Source organism: Hermetia illucens, chromosome 5, assembly GCF_905115235.1.
Source record: "Hermetia illucens chromosome 5, iHerIll2.2.curated.20191125, whole genome shotgun sequence".
NCBI lineage: Eukaryota > Metazoa > Arthropoda > Insecta > Diptera > Stratiomyidae > Hermetia > Hermetia illucens.
Genome location: NC_051853.1, coordinates 74,337,349 through 74,357,357, shown reverse-complemented (window position 1 = coordinate 74,357,357; position 20,009 = coordinate 74,337,349). Strand labels below are relative to the sequence as shown.

At 41.7% G+C, this 20,009-nt stretch overlaps 1 protein-coding gene across 1 annotated transcript in view; it reads left to right on the top strand.

Annotated features, from left to right (window-relative positions):
* Positions 1-3,354: 3,354 nt before the first annotated feature.
* The window catches only part of LOC119657558 (NPC intracellular cholesterol transporter 1 homolog 1b), a 29,304-nt gene continuing 12,649 nt past the window's right edge, over positions 3,355-20,009 (top strand). Inside the window, exons 1-5 of the mRNA XM_038064516.1 lie at positions 3,355-3,438; positions 10,629-10,841; positions 10,900-11,858; positions 11,921-12,222; positions 16,488-17,167. Of these exons, the coding sequence (XP_037920444.1) occupies positions 3,426-3,438; positions 10,629-10,841; positions 10,900-11,858; positions 11,921-12,222; positions 16,488-17,167 (2,167 nt within the window). The 5' untranslated portion in view covers positions 3,355-3,425. The remainder of the gene's footprint in view (positions 3,439-10,628; positions 10,842-10,899; positions 11,859-11,920; positions 12,223-16,487; positions 17,168-20,009) is intronic.

Genomic DNA, 20,009 nt, shown 5'->3' with positions numbered 1-20,009 from the left:
ACAAGATGTAATATATGGTTTCAACGTCAGCCCCAAAAACCAAAGAAACAACAACATCAAATGGAACTGGTCAAATAGGAACAATAAAGATAAGAGACTGCAACAACATGACAATGGACAATAGTTACGACGATCAAGTCCGTGCACGGTTGTTGGCAATCAACAGAGGCAAAAAAAAAATTGCGATGGTCGCGTTTGAATGAAGAATTCGCCGAAGATTTTTTGGTCTTCTACATGAGGATGGCTATAGCCTACATAGTGATGAAATCCATGAGCGATACCACGACCGTCTGGTTATGGATATAATTCTGCTCATGAGGTTGCGGTGGGCGGGTCACTTAATCAGTATGAAAGAGGATGATCCGGTCCGGAAAGCTTATAAGGGTAATGTACACGGTGGAAAAAGAAGACAAGGCAGACCCTGCTTAAGATGGAGCGATGGCGTAGGGCAGGACGCTAGACAGCTTCTATCGAATTGGTCGACCTCGGCACAAAATCGGGATGTCTTGAGTTCCTTATTAAGGCAGACTCAGACTGGATACCGGTTATTGCGTCGTTGATGAGATTTGAGATGGTAGATTGTCAGTGTGGTAGGTTTTACTGGCAAAACACTCCAAGGTATAGCAGCAGTTCCATAGTTATCAGTTCTTGAAATATTAACTCAGGTCTTAGGGTTGTCAATTTTGTCAATTTCTGAAAGAGCACATTAAAGTTGTGCGAGTTTGCGAGAAACTAGGAAATTCAAGTTGTCGATGAGTCCTTGCATTTTATGCTTCAAGACTTCGACTATTGGCTGACTTGATATCCGTTGAATTTCCCACTGGGAAGGCTACATGCGAAATATGCACTTCGGTATCGGGATGCCGAATAATCAGAAAGTGATTCTTTGTTCTTCTTATAGATCTTTTGCTATTTTCTTTTTGGAGGTCATCCTGTCTGTCGGATCCGCGGAATCGAATTTTTTTTGGCATCAATCGTATCTAGTTATAGTGGTCCGAATGACATTCGAATGACTTCGCTAAAACCATCAAGGCTGTACATGTGTTTCTTGAAGAAGCCTAAGGTTTATCGGCTAGGTATAGTGGTTAGAGCACTAGGCTGTCATACGGAAGGTCGCGGTTCAAATCTCACTGGTGGCAGTGTAATTTGCATCGTGATTTGACGTCGGATACCAGTCGACTCAGCTGTGAATGAGTACCTGAGTCAAATCGGGGTAATAATCTCGGGCGAGCGCAATGCTGACCACATTGCCTCCTAGTGTACCGTTACGGTCTTGAATGAAGTGCTCTAACACACTTCAAGGCCCTGATCCAATATGGATTGTTGCGCCAACGATTATTATATTATTATTATAGGAGATTAATGGTCAGTTAATATTTTACGGCTAAAATTCACATTCTCCTTTTTGAATGCGTTTTTCTCGAAACTGCATATGGAAAATCTAGCCCAAAATCGATTCAACGAAATCCTTTGAAATTTTAACGAATTATTCAGAACATATTTCTATGGCCCCCAAACTAGGATAAATGCAGAAGATTTGAAAAAACACCAAAATTCACAAAAAAAGTTTAACAAGGCACCAAAAATTTAGATTTTAGTATTTTTTAATAATCCTAGTTTGCGGACTGTAGTTAAGTTCGCACGTTAAAATGCCATTACTTTTTTTTAAGATGATCGCAGCATCCTCTAGTAGAAAAACACCTTTTTTTGGAGATAGGTGTATAAATTGCTCTGTATTTCAATAATGACCTCCTTAATCCTTTGTGGGAAACAAACCCTTATTAGAATCGAGTCGATGTCTGTCTACCTGTCACAGCCGATTTATTCGGAAATGGCTAGACCGATTGTAACGAAAATTGGTGAGAGCGTGTGGTCTGTTGTTTCCTGTACAGTTTAAGGGGGGCTCCCCATACATGTGAATGGACGGATACATTTTTTTTTCACAGAATATGGCCATATGGAGTATCAAATGATAGGGCTCCATTAGTAGTTTTCGAAACTAGTCCCGTATTTGATATCGGGTGAAGCATAGGGGAGCGAGGGCTTAAAATATGACCCCCTAATAAAGTTAATACTAGTATATATTAGCATATTTTACAAATTTAGCCGGAAACGCCCTTTGTTTTATGCAGGAAATACAAAATACTTGCATAAGGGATAACATAAGGCATAACTTTGGGAAGTTTGAAGGAAATCCAACTAATACTGTCAAAGTTATAGAAGGTGAAACTTTTTTAATTTTGTGTGAACTTCATGCATTGTAAAATGTGAAAGTTTCTCACATAAGATGAACACAAAACCTTTATACCCGAAGCGCTAGCTTCCGGAATTCCGACTTGTTTATTTTTCGCAATGAATAAGCTTTTGGATTCCATTACAAAAAAAATATGTGGTTGCATTTTTAAGCGGTGAACGCGAAATTCAAATCGGACTCACCTTAGAACACACGTGGTTTCTCCACTGAAAAAGGCGAAAAATCGCTGAAAGTATCTTCAACTACACTCGACTTATAGAAACCCAAGCGCCCATATGACTTACCGGGACGATTTGGCTCAATACATTAAATAAATTTACGACACGTCGCGAATGGGAAGTGGATGGAAGTAAGTCCTGTGTAAATATATGGGTGGATGTTACAAGACAAATCACAAAGGGCGACAAGGTGAGCAATCTTAGGACCAGTAAGAGAACCATCTGCGTCCGTCGTTTCCTTAAAGGTGCGAGAAAATGGACCATGCTGAACACGTAAGATGTAAGGACAATTGCAGAGCCCCTCGTTGCAGCAAGAGAAGGGAGGACTCAATCAATGCGGAAGACAGATCGCTTTTAAGACTCACCAACTGCGGACATGATCATTGGAATGAAAAACCAGGTGCAAACTATTTCGGAGGTCAAGGACCGATTTGGTAGGCAGAGCCGTTGAACGGACACGCAAATTGCAAATGTAACGGACATACGAGTACATATATAGTATCATACATAAGAAAATATCACTTTCCACGTGTTAAAAATTCAACACTTCATTTTCACAAAAAGTGGAGACAGATACTTGCTTATCTATAGTTTCTTTAAAGTTAGTTCGAAAATTTCACTTTGTTATTTACTCCAGTTGTTACACCTTTTATGACAATCAAAATCTTTAATTCTACAAGAATAATCACATCATGACCTTATCGACACTGTGTAAGGCGTTTAATCTTATCATGCAATTTTTCTGCTGATTATCTTACGAAAATCCAGGTGTTGGATGCAGGTGTTATTGTTATCGCTCTAATCGAATTCCATTTATCTCAAATATTTAGGTATTTCTGAATGATTTGAAGTATTAATTCTAATTTAATTGTTACCCAAGGCCAACAGAAATCAGTTCGAACGCGATACTCAAATCGAATGGATTAATAAGTCGTTATTGTTCCTCAGTGAAAATGACGATGAAAAGTGAGTAAAATAAATAGTGTGTAAACCCACAAAAATACAGTGAAGTGAAGAGAAGTGTCCTTATTTGGATATTGTCCTTAAGTTGGAGGATTTGTAATTTGCTTTGAAAACCCTGGAAAAGCCAAGGAAAGGAGGAATCCCTTCAAATATCTATCAAGTTCAATGCGTGGATTGGTAATCATTTTTTGAATGCCACATGCAGGGCCAATAGGGCATTGACCGGAATGATAGTTTCCTTATCATTTTCTGCACAAAGTCTTCTGTTTGGAATGTGGTTATCTTGGATATTTGGTTTTACATACTATATTAAGCGCCCACAACAGCAAACAATTACAACGAATTGTATTTGGCATTTCAGCCTTGAATTATGTGGGTATCTCACGAGGGTTTCCGGAAGCACAATTGGCACCGATACTATTGTTGGAAATAACAAAGTGCACAAATATTTTCTGCACTATGATAAGTATTGTGTAATTTGCTTTGTAGGGAGTACGTTTTTAGCCAAGGGCTATGTGCTTGGCAATCCGAGATCCTGAGTGTCTTACAGAAAAAAAGGTAAAAGAGACCATCAAGCGTGAATGCTCAGTGGTAACTAACGCCTGAACAAGCATTTTTCGTTTCGTAGAAGAAACTTCTTAACAGCGAGAAGATCAAAATACGGTTGGCTCTGATCAATGTACTCAGATTATGAGCATACATCTATAACCAAGGGGTTTTGTATAAATCAACACCTTATTAAAATCGGGTTACTATTTGTCTGTCTGTCTTTCTGTCTTTTTCTTTTTTTAAAGGAGGTGGAAATCTTCAAAAGGCTCTGGGCGTGTCCAAAGTCTGGGAGTTTCCCCCACAAAAACCACGCTCGACTCTCCCCTGCCCCATGAAACCACCACTAGTTAGGTCTCCTTTCTTCTATCTTCTTCGTTCGTAACCGAGCCTTCCGGACTTCTTCCACTTTTCGCAGTTTATCCCCGATTTCTGCGATGATGGAGTTCATTACATCCCAATCCCCCTTTCTTCGGACATTATTTTTCGGTGATTCCGGATAGGTTTCTCCTTTGTTCCACCAAACTCGGGTATTGGTAGAACACGTGCGCTAGGTCCTCCGGGACCCCATCGCAGTTTGGTGTCCAATTTAAACCTATACAAGTATTGATGGTATCCTGGGTGAGATTATAATTGATCTCGCCATGCTTTCGCTTCAACCACTCCCTGATGGTAGGGATTAACATGTAAGTCCAATGACTGTTTTCTGTTTGGACCCCTCGCTGTTGCCATATCCTTATGGATATCTCCCTTTTGGATTTTTTCACTTGCCCTAAGGTAGAGATGGAGCTGACGTTATATATGTTCACCATCTCGTCTGCCAAGACGTTAATCGGCATCGTTCCCCAGATGACATGACATGATCTGAGACAGTCCGGAAGGCTTTAGGACGGTTCTTCTGTAGACCCCACTCAGTTTAGGCGCTGTTTCCCAAACTGGGACTACATATATCTACATGAAACTCACCACCTTGACTATGAGCAGCTTGCAAGTATACCGCGGCCCTAATCCGTTCGGAATTATCCTTATTATTATTTTGTTAAGGGAAAGTCGCACTACGTCCTTGAAGAACTATTGTGCCCCTTTTACTGGTTATAGTGTACCTGTTGATCATAGTATCTCAAGCAGGCCAGTAACCGTTAGGAACTTTAGTATGTTCCCCACTTCCAGAAGTTTCAGCTTTGCATCTGGTATTAAGTGTTCTCCCAGATGTATCGACCTACTTTGCACAAGTGCTGGACACTGTCCCAGGACGTGCATAGAGGTTTCGTCCTCCTCCTCACAGAACCTGCAGGCAGTGTCCGTAGATATCCCTAGCTTCCCTAGGTGGTAGTTCAGCCGACAATGACCAGTGAGAATTCCCACTATGATTCGGAGGTTCTTTTTGGTGAGGTTTAAGCAATCCTTTGTGCGCATGGGTTCGTATCCCCCAATAAGCACCCTGGACTGCTCCATCCCTGGTAGGCCCGCCCAATATAGTTCCCTCAATCGTTTTTCTTCGTTTCTTAGATTCATAGCCATGAAACCGTTTCCGATTCCACAGAAGGGTTCTGGCCCGTATAAAGGCATCCCTGCTCCCTTCTTGGCTAGTTCATCCGCTGCCTCATTGCCTTCCAGCCCAGCATGGCCTGGAACCCAAAGTATCCAGACCTTGTTGGACGAGCCGAGTGTATTCAGTCTCTCAAGGCATTCCCATACCAGTTTAGAGTTCACCTGGTTGGACCTAAGTGCCTTGATCGCTGCTTGGCTATCGGTGAGAATAGCTATGTTCTGCCCCCTGTAGTTCCTTTGCAGATTAATTATTATTAATAATTATTATCCTTACTAGAGCCATACTTGTAGCGGATCCTTTTTCGCAAGTATACTCTAAGGGCTGCTTAAAATTGAGTTTTGCATATACCATCACTCCCAAGTATTTGATGGCCGACTTAAAAGGGATGATATGATTTTCATTGCTAATGTGTGCGTAATTTCTCTTGGGGCGCTTGGCTATGAGGATATGCTATGTCGTCAGCGAAACCCACTACGTGGCCTCTTCCGGAACTGGAAAATTAAGTACATCATTTTCATGGGACCGCTTTATGACACCGCCGCGGAGACAACGTATGCTTTGGGTCCATCATCGCTGTCATACCAGAGTGCCCGTCCTCGCAAGTCGCTATTGACAATAGCAGCGAGATAGGTGGGGGCACCAAATGTTGTCAGTGACTTTCATTTGAATGAGTTCCTCACATCCTGGGTCACCACCATGCAACATTGGCTGGTATAACCCTTTCCGCGAATTGCATTTTCGCCCGAGCAAGTAATCATTTTAATTTTAATGGCGTCAATGGTTCTGGCTTTACGGATCCTATACTGCCAATCTGAAATCGACAACCGGGAGTAATCCATTGTAAAATACCCGGTCAAACATTTTCCCCATTGTGTCTAGAAGGTATATGGGCCTATGGGAGGATGGCTCATCTGGAGGTATATTGTCTGTCTGATTTACTTTTCTCAGAAACAGTGTCGTGGAAGGAAAGTGTAAAATTTTTTTCCACCGAATAATGCCATGCAGGGTATCAAATCAAAGGTTTCGATTAGTACTATTCAAAGCTGGCATTTCCCGCAAAAGGGAAAAGGGCGGGAGCTTGAAACTGGAACTTCTTAAAACTTATCCAACCAAAAATTCTGAAAAAAAATCACGAAGCTACCACTATAAGTTCTTAGGCTCCGAATTGGCCTCTATATCGATATCTGTTCAAATAAAGTTAATAATAGTTTATTCTTACAACTTTTAGTAATTTATTGACTTAGCTTAGCCCTTAGCTTTATCCTAGAAGCATGAAATTGCTGTAAAATATGTTATAATATAAAGCACAATCCTACCAAGTTTTGTTGAAATCGCATTATTACTAACAATATTATAATAGGTCAAAGTTGTCGCTTCAGTGTTAATTCCAAGTAAATAGAGGAAAAAATTACATAAAACCTTTCATGCCTGAAGCATCCAGTTTCTGGGGGCTGGGCAGTGTAGGAGTACACATCCTTGGTCCCGGATGTATTAGCTACTTTGGTACTTACCCGAATGATGTCCGAAGGCACATCACACCCTTCCGTCGCCAGGTGATCGCGATGGTGCTCCTATCTTCTGCAGAAGAAAAAGGTGTGACAGGCATTATCTACCACAACCTTGTAATAAGTGAAGTACATAGGTCTCCGCTTAGCAGTATGGAAAGCGATCACTACAATAGGCGAACGTAACTGGCAATGTCTCCAGTAATGTATTTGCGCTTGGTACACCACTTTACTGAGGGCATAACCCATTCTTCGGAACCGGAAAAAAGGGCAGACAGAGGTGCACTTATCATTAAACGACGCCTACTGGATAAGGGACCTCCGACGTTGAAAATTAGCCGCCAAATCGCAAATAGGCTAACTGCAGTCTTGTTTGCGGTATTCTGAATGAATAGGGACTGTGGAAATCATGTCCTCGATCAGGATAATTATTTCGGCTTTCTCGAGAGCTAGATATATTAGGAATATTCAGTTATTCCCCTGGTGACTTGTCGCATTCCCAGTATGCACTGAGCTTGAGCAATCGTGAGTGCGGCAACCAGTCCCGCAACATTATGCGCATATCCGACCAGATGCGATTCATTATGCATCTTTATTCGTATCAGACTATCCTATGAGGTATTTCGAAGAACCGGGCCAAGGATAGAACTCTGAACCGTCCCGAAGTGAGCTTCATTCTACGTCGTCCTTCTTGGGTCTTTTAGATAGGAACCATGAGGTTGCCTTTGCCTTTGCTTATTAGCACGAGTCTCGTAACCTTCCCTCGGGTTGAATGTGTTGAGTGGTAAGTGCCGCTTATACTCAAACAGAAGTTTTAGCAATTCACTAGGAAAACCGCCCGGTCCTGTTGCTTCTTTCATGGACAAGACCGCCTCTTCCAGTTCCTTTACAGTGAAAAATGGGCATTCTTCAGTACGCCCCCTTTATTGACAGCGTCAGCTCGGATGGGGTGATTAGAAAAAGTGCCTGCACGATTTCTTTCACTGCTTGCATGGAAAAAAGGTGATCGATGGGATCGAGGTTTTTGGTAACTAATTTGCACCCGTGGCAAGTTGGGTGTCAATGTCGTTGATTAGCTTGTGCTAGCAGTGTGCTTTTTTGCTCCCCGCGTATCTAAGGGTTACCTGCTCTTGGCTTTTTGAGCAATCTGTCGATTCTCAGGCCGTTTCTTTGTAGACTCACAATTTCAGCCGTCCACTAGTGTGCAAAGTCCCATTTGGCACCGATGTATTGTATGCTGTGGTAAAGAGGCTCATTGTTGAATTCGTTAACGATCAAGTCGCAGTTCTTTTGTCTGGGCACGGGTCTTATGGCTTATTTACTTAGGACGGCTTAATATCAATTTTCATGATGATGATGACCCGATAGGCCCGAAATCAGAACATTAGGCGGAGCCGTTTGTCAGTTCGACGCAAATGTACTGGTGATCAACGGCGTGAAAGCTTCCAGTACCGTCGATCGTTATAACGCTGACAGTGATGACCCCGTAGCAAAGGTCACATCAGTGCCCTCGCAATCAGGGTGTTTGAATGTCGGAGTGGAGACAGTTCAGATTGCTTATTTTGAAGGGGCACAAGGATGATAGGCTGGAAACCACTGCTTTCGTGCTTAGAATGCTCTGCGTTGACTTGCAGAATATATTCTTCTTGTCAGTCTGCCAGATATATTTAAGTTTACCCCAGTGCTTTCTGGTTTGGTGTTGTTGAGACTTCATGAGAAGGACCTCTGATAATGGTTCGTTCATCCTTGTTTTCTTTGACACTGATGTTGCCGCCATAGTTGACTATGCTGCAGCACTGCTGCTGTATTTTCATCTTTTTTGTACGCCACTTTGTCACTTTGGTTTTCACGTCGTGGAACTCTCCTTACTGCGCTATTCGCGGCAAATCTACACTATTTTCCCCACGTTTCTTTTTATCAGTTATCTGTTACCCTCTTTGCGGTTGCCAAGCTCACTGATTCGCTTGAAAGTTTTAGTAGCCAGATATTAAGGCCCCCGTTGGCACGTGACCAATAGTTTCACTAGCATTGCATCAGAGAAAAGAGCACTTTTGTTGACGGCATGATGATCAGAAAGACAGTTTTTCCTTGTCGAAAGACGGCTGGGTTATGAAGAGGGACTCCTTAAACTTTTGGGGTAAAGGCTCCCCACCCTCGCTAGAAGTTGCGGATGCAATAAACCAGCGAAAGTTAGCGACGAATAAGGGATGTTCTTATCCGAGCCTGCGTTTTTTGCTTAGGACTGTACAATTTTGTACAAGCATAAAAGGGTTCACCTTACGGTAGTAATCAGTAACGATCCGGTGTTCGCTACGGAAGCTGTCGCCACGTTTCTTTGTTTTGTCGCGGACCCTTCCACACAGAGGGAGTTTTTGAACATGGACCCTAATAAAGTAGGCCTAGATGAAGTAGTGCTTATAATTGGCCTTATAGTGGTCATACGATTGGTTCACTGCAGTGTCGTTTGCTCTGTCGTCTTTAATGGTTTCTGGGTGATGCCCGACTACCAGAACAGTGAATACCGCTTCATAGTAATACGCTATAATCACATCCGAAAAGAGGGCATTGACGATTGACATGGGATTATACTCATTGGAAAAGACACATCTCTGACGGTGTGGTTATGAACTCACTAGGGAAGTTTGGATTATAACATCGACGCCTATAGGAAACGACCAAAAGGCCAACCGAAACAATGTTATTTTGCTAAGTGGTAGGTTGAGAGCCTTTCGACTATTCCCGGATCAAGCCTATGATCGAGAACCAAACAAAGGTTGAAGAACAGGAAGTGTATTACAAGAAGCTGGTCTCTTCAATGTTGTTGTGTTAAACCGAAGCCTATCTGAACCTCTGGTGCGCCAAGTACAAGGCAACTTTTTAGGAAAATGCAACCGCATGCATTTGTCTGTTTGAATCTCGACCACAACCTCAGCGAGTTCAACCTCTATATATTGCAGTGTCACAAGCTTTACTGGAAGTTGTACAACTACTAAGTCTTGTCTCAGTACATATCGATTAAAGAAGGAAGGGTAGACAATCCTCATCAGCGATATTAAAAATCAGCCAAAATAAGATAAGTCCTGAATTTGACACTTGTCTACTCAACACATTGCTCTACGAATGATGTCGTACCTTTCCAGAGAAAACTAGCATAAAACAGTACTATTGCTTTTAGAACTTTAGGAATGCCTAAAAACATACAAGAGTGTAATGTTAATACTATGCTTAGCATAATGTACCATTCCACAATGAAGTTGGTATATCCATGATGGGATTGTGGCTCCGCTTTTCCGTATATTTGTCTGGTCCAGCATACCGTATAGATAAGCGTTTTTATGTGATATTATAAGAAGGTCTTGGTATCCTACATATTATCAAGGATGTTGCCCTGAAAATCGTCCCGTGACTCTTTGCCACCGAATATGAATACTATTATGATGTGCTAAACGTTGCATTTGCTTCTACTAACATTTCAAAATTGCTTTCTATTCCGCAAAGAAAGAATTAACTCTCCCCTTTGGTATCACATTTACTTGTCAAGAACCGAAGTATACTGAAATAATCTCGAAAAATTTTATTCCTATTTGCAGAAGCCATTCAACTCCTTGCAATTCTTTGCATTTCTACTGGGGCCCTCACTCAGGAACCAGAGGAGGAAGAGCATCATTGCATCTGGTATGGAGAGTGTACCAATCTGAATGGTCACCACCAAAATTGTATTTACGATGGACCGGCGAAACTGCTCCAAAACGTCACTGCTGAGGCTAAGCTGCAACAACTCTGCCCTAATATTTATGATGGACGTAAGTTTGTGAGACCTGGGCATAAAGCGATTTATCTACTTCACAATGTGGTTTTCAGCTGATACACCTGTCTGCTGCGATGCCGCTCAAATCTTTTCAATGGAACTACAACTGGGCCAAGCTGCAGGACTTTTTAAACGGTGCTCCACATGTCTGCAGAACTTCATGTTGGGCATATGCGCGATGACATGCGCGCCCGACCATAGCAGATTTTTGACCCCCACTTATGATGAACACAATGGAGTTGGTTATGTGAGTGGAATCGAGTTCCGAATTGATGAGGACCTTGCGGACAACGTCTACGATAGTTGTAAGAACACGATTTTATCAGCGACGGGTAGTCCCGTTATGGATATCGTATGCCCACCTTACAATTCCAAGACCTGTAATGCAGAAAGATGGTATCGGTATTTGGGGGATCCTGACATGAACGAATTTGTGCCATTTAGAATATCATATAATTTCACGATTGAAGATGAGGAGAGCTCCTTTAACAGCTCTACGAAATCATGCAATGAGGCTTATCCTGGAATGTATGCGTGTTCATGCATAGATTGTCCTCAGTCCTGCCCAGCTGGCAAAGTTCCAGAAGCGGAAGATGAAGGGTTTATAATTGGCGAGTGGAATGGAGTTACTTTCATTATTGGACTTGTCGTCGGCGTTGTTGGAGTTGCGACCATTCTCCTTACAACGTATTTCTGCAGAGACAGGGAAATGCCAAAATTGAATTACGATTTCCTGACAGGATTCAATGAGGTTCACGACGTCATGGGTTCAGTGTTTTGTTGGTGGGGAAGACTTTGCGCGAAAAATGCTATTCTGGTAATTGCAATTGCCTCGTGGGTGATTGGTGGCTTATGCTATGGAATAACGTATATGGAGATAACAACAGATCCCGTGGAGTTGTGGGCATCGGAAACGAGTCAAACGCGGCTGGACAAAAATTATTTTGATTCACATTTTGGACCCTTTTACCGTACCAATCAATTATTCATCAGACCCCTTTCTGATGAATTGGTAATGATATTTAAACTTTTTTCAAAATGTAAGGACTTTAGTGAAAATATTCATATTCACAGGTTTATCATGAAATTGCTGACGCTGGAACAATAACTTTCGGGCCAGCGTTTGAAAAGGAATTTTTGACGGAGGTATTCAAGTTGCAAGAGGCTATTATGGATATTGGAAAGGAGGAAGGAGAGGGATTCGAAAATGTTTGTTACGCACCTGTGGTAGGATTTGGAGAGAAGGTAACCATCGATAAATGTTTGATACAGTCGATATATGGTTTCTTCGGTCATAATATGGCGAATTTCTTGAAAGAGACTGAGAAGGATAATTTCACTGTTAATTACTTGAATAAGCTCGATTTGTGCTTAACGTGAGTATAACCGTTCAATTTACTATAATAAGAAGTAATTTTTTGATTAAAAATTTTTATTGAACTTACTATTAACGTTAGGCTGTAGGGAGAGAATCTCATATGAAATTGGGTTTCGAATGACAGGACCGCTGTACATGCCCTCTAAGTCCGAAGAAGCAGGATTACGATTCGTAGAGTTATCACTGAAATGATATCCTATTTAACTACTACCGCTGGATATTACAACCGGTAGACCTAAAATTGCTTTTAGTTGGATACAGATACCTTTTCATTATTTGGATTTAGAATCAGCACTTGCTTCTACTTTGCGGGGAAAACCCTGTCTTTCAAGTAAGCCACATATTCTTGATCGAACCCCTTTGGAACTGTCTTAACAGCTACTGACAGAGCTTTATTTAGGATAACGTTTAAGCTCGAGGTTTATTTTTGGTTATATTAAGAATTCCGTCAGGGTTTACCTAAAAAGTTTTGCCTTATTTGGGACTTATGGAAAACAGTGCTAATAAGATGCGGCAGCAAATCAGGATTGGTTACGGACGGTGAGCATCTACCTGTGACAGCTTTAGTTTTTGTCCAGTTCCGTGGCGGAGTGGGCACGTCTAAATTTAGTTCACCACTTTTCTCCACTATAGGTATGGTCCTGATTGAGTCGAGAAGCTCTGGAATCGCTATCTAGAGTATCGGTAGGGTTTTGGATCTTTTCTCAACGATTTGTGTCTTAGCAAGTCAGTTTCCGCCACCGTAAATTGGATGACTCCAATATCCAAGATACATATGTTTCTTGCAATGTTCTAACAACACTATGATCGGCATTCAGAACTATAGAGGGCAAAAGGGCGGATAGAATTGATCTTCTGGATTCATTGATCGTGAAGAATACCAATTGTGAAGTGCCAGTTCATCCCACTTGAGTTGATGCATGAAACAATCTGATGGTGCAGTTCAACTTGGTCTGATATCATTGATTTGAGATAATTTGATCGCTCAGTTCTGGGCAGGTCCTTACAACTGACAATCATAGCGCCTGTTTATCAAAAATTCTGTTTTGTTCAAATCCACTCGAAGACCGTGTTGCATAAGACAATTATTTCATTATTGAAGTTACTGAAGGCCAGTTTCGTTGTGAAATGCCAGCAAAACATGATCTCCATAGTTAAGTGTATAGAGTGATGGTAGTTGGTTGCCCCCTGTGATAGCGTCTAGAACAAGAACAAAAAGGAGTGGTGAGAGAGCGGTTCCTTAATGAACACCGACATGTTACTCTTGGAATTGCTGTAAAACGTTTTGGCTCAATGCAGACTAAATGAGTTTGTAGTGCACGGTCACACATCTTTCCTAAATTTAAGAATGGAATGTAAAGAGGGCGATGTCACTTATTGTATTTTTGCATGAGTAACCGCGTTGCGTACATTGCACCAGTAGTTCCGTAGTGCTTGACAATATCCCACTGGAACCATGGTAATTTAAACGATGTCGCGAGTTCAGTTGTTAAGTGTGCATTTAAAATTTTTTGAATTGGATGATAATTTGAATATTCTGGTACCCTCATTTTCCTGCTCCACTCTCCTCGATAATCCAATTGAAAAACTAACTGAATCTAGCCAGGGCCGTAGTGAGAGTATCCGGGTCCTTGGTGAAAATTATGCCGAAAAACGGAGTCCGCTGTGAAAAATATACCGCACCGGGGAGAAAATTATGCGGGTCTACTTAAAATCCTATTTTTCCATTGAAATTTACATTCCGGAGCCCTAAAAAACTCCTCGACCCTTACTGAGATCGCAGACGTGTGTATGAGATTGTTTCTTCTTTTTTCTCGCGGTGTTTCACCGGTCACAGGTAAGCGACCAAAGTTCGATGTTGAGATTGTATGTCTTCCGGTCACCGGAAAACGCACAACTTCTATAATAGAGTCACGAAAACTCTCAGAGATAGTAATATCGACCCTATGTTGAGTGCGTGGCTTTTCAGCCCCCATCATTGCGTTTCTTACAGAGCCCAATCTGTCTTAGCAGTGAGGGTACTAATATTTAGCGACTTTTCACGTTTTTACGCTGGTTCTACTGCGCAACCCTTTGTTGCATGGCTGCCATTATGCTTTCTTGGTTTGAACATTTATATGCCCAGAAGTTCTTTATAGCCCAGCTGACTTTATCCTGCTGTAATTGTCGATACGATAATCTCACACCATTGAGGCTGTATAACCTTCAAATTGAATTTTGACTCAGAATCATCCTCGTTGTCGGGGAAGTGCATGTGGAATAGTAGATCTTGTCTTCTGTTCAGCAGCCTTCTAACGTTTTAAGAAGGAATGGCATCCAATGTTTCTCCACTAGTATCTTACTGAGTGTGGCAGACTCGCGGGTGCTTTCTATGGTTTAACACGGCATGAAAGTAGACCACCCTCGTCAGCTTCCTGAGGCTGGCCAGATTTTCAGTCCAAGGGACTTTAGAGGCGGTTTCTTATGCCTTTTCTAGAGCACGGACATTTTCCAAGCTACTATTTTGAGCATCGGAGTGATTGTTCTTGATAACTTGGCACAAATTTTCTGCAGTCGATCCTCCTGGGGGCTCTGAAAGGATAGTAGAATTTTGCAGCGTGATTCAGATTGAAACTTATTCAACTGAGATCAGAAAAGGCTTTCTGATCATATATTCTCCAGTTCTCTACGTTCGTATACCCTCTGCACTTTATTCTTCCCCCTTTTTTTGGTATTGCCAGTGCTGACTTGCCGTAGTGAATCATGTCGACGTTCTATACGCATTTTTCATGGTGAATCTCTTGGTTATTTAACCAATAACGCATCTTCTCACCGTACAATCTGACAACCGTAACTGCACCACAATACACAAGTGATTGTAGTTGCAGTAGCGACATATCAGCAAGCAGTTGAGATGCAATTTCATCATTGATTCGGGATAGAATTCTCTGAATTGTTGAAAATGCATAGTGCTGGTCCGGAAATTCTATACCCGGTCTTTGGAATTCATTCTGAACCTTAGCGGAGCCAGACGGTGAAGAAGATTGATTCGGCGAGTACAGAAACTGCAGTGCAGCATGATGTTGTTGGTCCTGTCGCCCTGCCCTCAGCGACTCTTGGTCCTCAGTTTCCGCTATGACCTCAAGCTGAACACAATTCAAGGGGTATCCACCAGCTTTAGTGGCCTGAGGATGCCAAGGCAGAGATGGAACCTCAAAGGTCGCGCTTCACTGCACATCCGAGGCAGAAGAAGCATCGATTGAGGATGCGATCCGTCGTTGATCTTCGCTTTTGGTAGCGGTAGTCGGCTCCTGAGTTTAACGGCTTCACGTGCACGGTCAAGTTGTATTTTTTTTATTTTGAATTTCCGGGCTTAACTTGCGTGTTGATTTTTTGCTAGGTTCACGTGAATTCCCATGTTTGTTGATTTATCAAGTCCCAATTCAAGCCTACGTGAAGTTTAGTTAAATTACAAGTGAGGGATCGAAGGGCTCATAGAGGAAAGTAAGCCTATGTGAATGGCCAATTTCCCTGATTTTTGCCTGGGTATTAAACTTCTCCCGCGAAGGACAGTAGATTAGCTTAGGTGCACTTGGAGTGCTGGAGATTTATGTATCTCAGCTATTCTCAGTGTGATCTTCTTGCGTCAGTCCCCCCTCCGGACCGTGGATCTTCTTATCTTTCAAGAGCCTATTGGGGGTGCCGATTGGATCCTTTCTCTTTGGCGCCGAAGCCGTTTGTAGTCCGTCTTTTCCAGTGTCACCAGGCATTCCCCATTTATGTGGAGTAGGAAAGGTTTCATCAGTTTTATTTTTCTACATACATCTGTGGACCACCGGTAGACCTTCCAAGTCTTCCTGAGGAAGAATGTCATGTATCATCGTCTACCTGATTACATCTACTGATTTTAAGAGTCCGATAATATGAGTCCACTAACAGTAAGCAGCAAATCGATCATTCTGATGCCTGGTTACCATATCCCGTAACAACAGTATATAATAAGATGTTAATCACACGTAGATTTAAGATCAAGATCATGGAAAAATCAATCTATTAGTGCTTTAATGTTATGTTATATGATAATATGTTGGTGACGACCATCAAGGGGTCTTATTGGTCTGAAAAACCTCTTGGCTATTTACCTATTTTTGTTATTTTGTTTATGAATAGTTCGATAAAGGCTCACCTCACCTCACGCACTTCTCATATACCTCTCTCATAATATTATTTAACTTTCGAGTAACAAAACCCATTTGCAACAAAATTTTCCATATTTCATTTCAGAGCGCCGATGTCTTACGACTGCTATGCACCTTACGGTGGACCGATCGAACCGGCCATTTCAGTTGGCGGATTCTCAAAGTATAGTTCAAACTCATCCGATTACCATATGGCACATGCGATTGTCCTCACCTTCTTGGCCAAAAATCACGTGGATGAAGCAAAACTAGGACCAGTTATGGAATGGGAGAGGAAGTTTATAAAATTTATGAAAAATTATACAAATGACAAGTTAGACATAGCGTTCTCAGCAGAGCGGTCCGTGCAGGACAACATTGAAGAACTTTCCGATAATGAAACTTCCACTGTTATCATTAGCTACGCCGTCATGTTCGTGTATATCGCAATAGCGTTGGGCAAAATTAAAAGTGTTAAGAATCTCTTGCGTGAAACGAAAATTGTCCTGGCTATCGGAGGAATTGCGATAGTGCTATTGTCTGTCCTCTGCAGTCTTGGATTTTGGGGGTACTTGGAGCTGAAAACGACTATGCTTGCCATAGAGGTTATACCGTTTTTGGTTTTAGCTGTCGGAGTTGATAATATTTTCCTAATGGTGCACGCCTTTAATCGCATCGACCGCACCCAGTATCCAGATTTGCATGACGCTATTGGTCAAGCTGTGGGTAATGTTGGTCCATCGATATTGTTGACGGCATCGTCTGAGCTTTTCTGCTTTTTAATTGGTAAGTGTGAAATGATTATCGATAATTTGAAATTTGTTTGCTATGGTAAAATAATTATTTTCAATTTAAATGTAAACAAGTGGGGAAACCGGGGAAAGCTTTAGGTATGAAAAGTTTTCTGTATTTCTTATATGAAGACATTTGAGTGAGCATTTGCTCCATTAGTAGGTAGCACGTAATCTTTCTTTCTTTTTCTTCAGCCTTTGTCCCGTTCACAAGCGGGGTCGGCTCGTCATGATCAGTTTCGCCATTTGGCTCCATTGAATGCCTGATCTGGGTGCAATCTCGAGGCTTTTAAATCCCCATTCAGCGTATCAAGCCACCGTTGTTTAGGCTTGCCTTTTGATCGTTTACCACGTAATATATGCATATATTATATTATGTGAGAGTATCCACTTTCAGGTGATACTGACATTCATAATCTTGAATTTGTAAAGAAACGGCAACTTTGACCTATTATAACTTTGTTAGTAATAGTGCGATTTTCACTAAACTTGGTTGATTGGTGCTCTCTGTTACTGCCTACGTGGTACGACGATGAACTTAAGGGGTTTTTCAGCCAACAAGCCAAACTTTATTTGAGGGGATACCGGTATGGAAGGTATTTTGGAGCCTAGGCACCATTTAGTGGCAGTGTTTTGATTTTTTTCAAATTTTTTGGTTCGCCAGTTTCCGAGAACGGGCCCATTAAATAAATGATCACTTTCGACCCCCGAATTCCCCACATCTGCAGCATACGTCAAAACTAGGACCAGCTTCGGAAAGTACTAACCGAGACCTTTCATTTTATATCCCACATGGTACTTTATTTGGTGAAAAAAAAGGAGACCACTTTTTGCATGTATATCGGGACCCTTTCTAAAATTCGAAATAAAAGGATGTAATTCAGGATATGCGTGAGCGTTCACAGTTCCCAGTTTTGTTCTTAAACCCACCCACCCCCCTTCCCCCGCCAATTTGTTTTACACAAACACCTTATAAATTAGGAATTCATGTCATTACCCACATTGGGCGTCAAACGAAAAATCTATTGGTTAGGTTAGTTTGCTGATTAGTTTCTCCTGCGGCGTTTACAGCATTTTGCAAATATGAGAAAGTTTTTTAAAGACAGAAAGTGCGCTCATTCTTTGTAGGGGAAATTTCTTTCGGGCTAACTTCATTTGAGATCTAAGCAGCCGGTCGTTGCCTTCTCTTCCTCACTTTGATTACACATAGCGAGGATTATTACTTCAACTTTCGCATTTGGTAGTTTAATGAGCAGTGCCTGGTTAAAAGGCTTATCAGGGTTTCTACGTTCCCTCTTAAGGCACAATAAAAATGTCGCTCTAGAGGCCCCGGGATCTTTTAAAGTGAACCTTTGCAACTTTGTCCTTTAAAGTAGATTTGGCAGTGGATGGCTTGATGCCAAATGGTGACTCTGATCCACTATTATGGAGCTAGATCCTTGGTCAGTCAATCGGCCAAGGCAAGTGGCAAGGCATTCTTTAGCTACCAATAAAATGGCATGATCAAGATATTACCCTAAACGGGTTTTCCGAAAATCTCAACCATCTTTCATGACTGAAACGTAGGTGAAGATGATTAGTTGTTTAGTTAGGTTAGTTTAGTTAACTGGGGGGAGCCGCAGCTATTGTTAGGCCCATTGTACTATCCCCGTAAGTTGCCTATTCAATGGGTTCCCGCCTACGGTGTGGCTTTAGCGAATCTTAGAACATTCTCCAGAGGCAGAGAGTGTGCAGATTCTTCATTGAAGAAAACCTTGCCAAGGTGTCTTCGTCTGAGATCTGAGGATGCCGAGCAGCTGCATAAAAAGTGCAGGGCCGTCTCCTCCTCATCCTCACATTGGCTGCACACAACCGAAACCACTACCCCAATCTTTTCCATTGAAGATGATTAAGTCTCTAATCCCAAAAGACTCTGCCCATTTCTTGATCATTTTTCTCAGCATTTCTTCTCAATAAGCAGGATTACTGATATGGTCCTGGTAATAATGTTTGCACATTCGTTTGATGCCGAAATACACTTCACAAATACTTGACAGTTTGCACCAGCGTGATTTACATCCCTCATACGGCGAGTAGTGTGTAGCTATATACTAGTCTAGTAGTCTTCCTAGTCCTTCTAGTAGAAAGGAAGTTAGACACATGGGTCGGAAATTTTTTGCATTAATGTGAGTTTCCTTAGTTTTGGAGTAAATACCACCTTTACATCATGCCACACAATTGGATACGCCTGTACAGGATATATATTTCGAAATATAGATCCAGGGAATCCACTCCTTTTATTAGGACTGATGTTGTGTCGCTTCTCAGGGATCTGCTTCAGTTTGTATGTTGGGCAGATCTGTCTTTTTCGTTTTCCCAAATTAAACTGCTGGAGGTGGATTCATGGTCATTACGAAATCAATGCGTTTGTGATCTTAGAACAATATTTCCTTTGGTACTTTCCACTCGCCGACAAGAACCGCCATATCAAGAGATGCTACCGTGATGTTGTTGACTTCTTGACTGACCACATTGAAGAAAGTAGTAGCATTACACAAGGTTAGGTTAGGATCTGCAGTTCGGTTACTACAACATTTTCTAGTAATGTGGATCTCCTAGTGTTGACGTTATTACTTCCCTAACAGAAATGGTGGGTTAATATTCCGTCTTGTTATTAACCCTAGTATACCGTTACAGTCTTGAATGTAATGCTCCAACACGTCTCAAGACTTAGATCGAACTTTGATTTTGCCATCGATTAATATCAGCTTTTGGCATACTGGATAGCTCCTATGTATGTTCCTTTGGAACATCGTCCTCGCCACAGGGGAAATAAGCAGCGCACCAAAGAAAATATT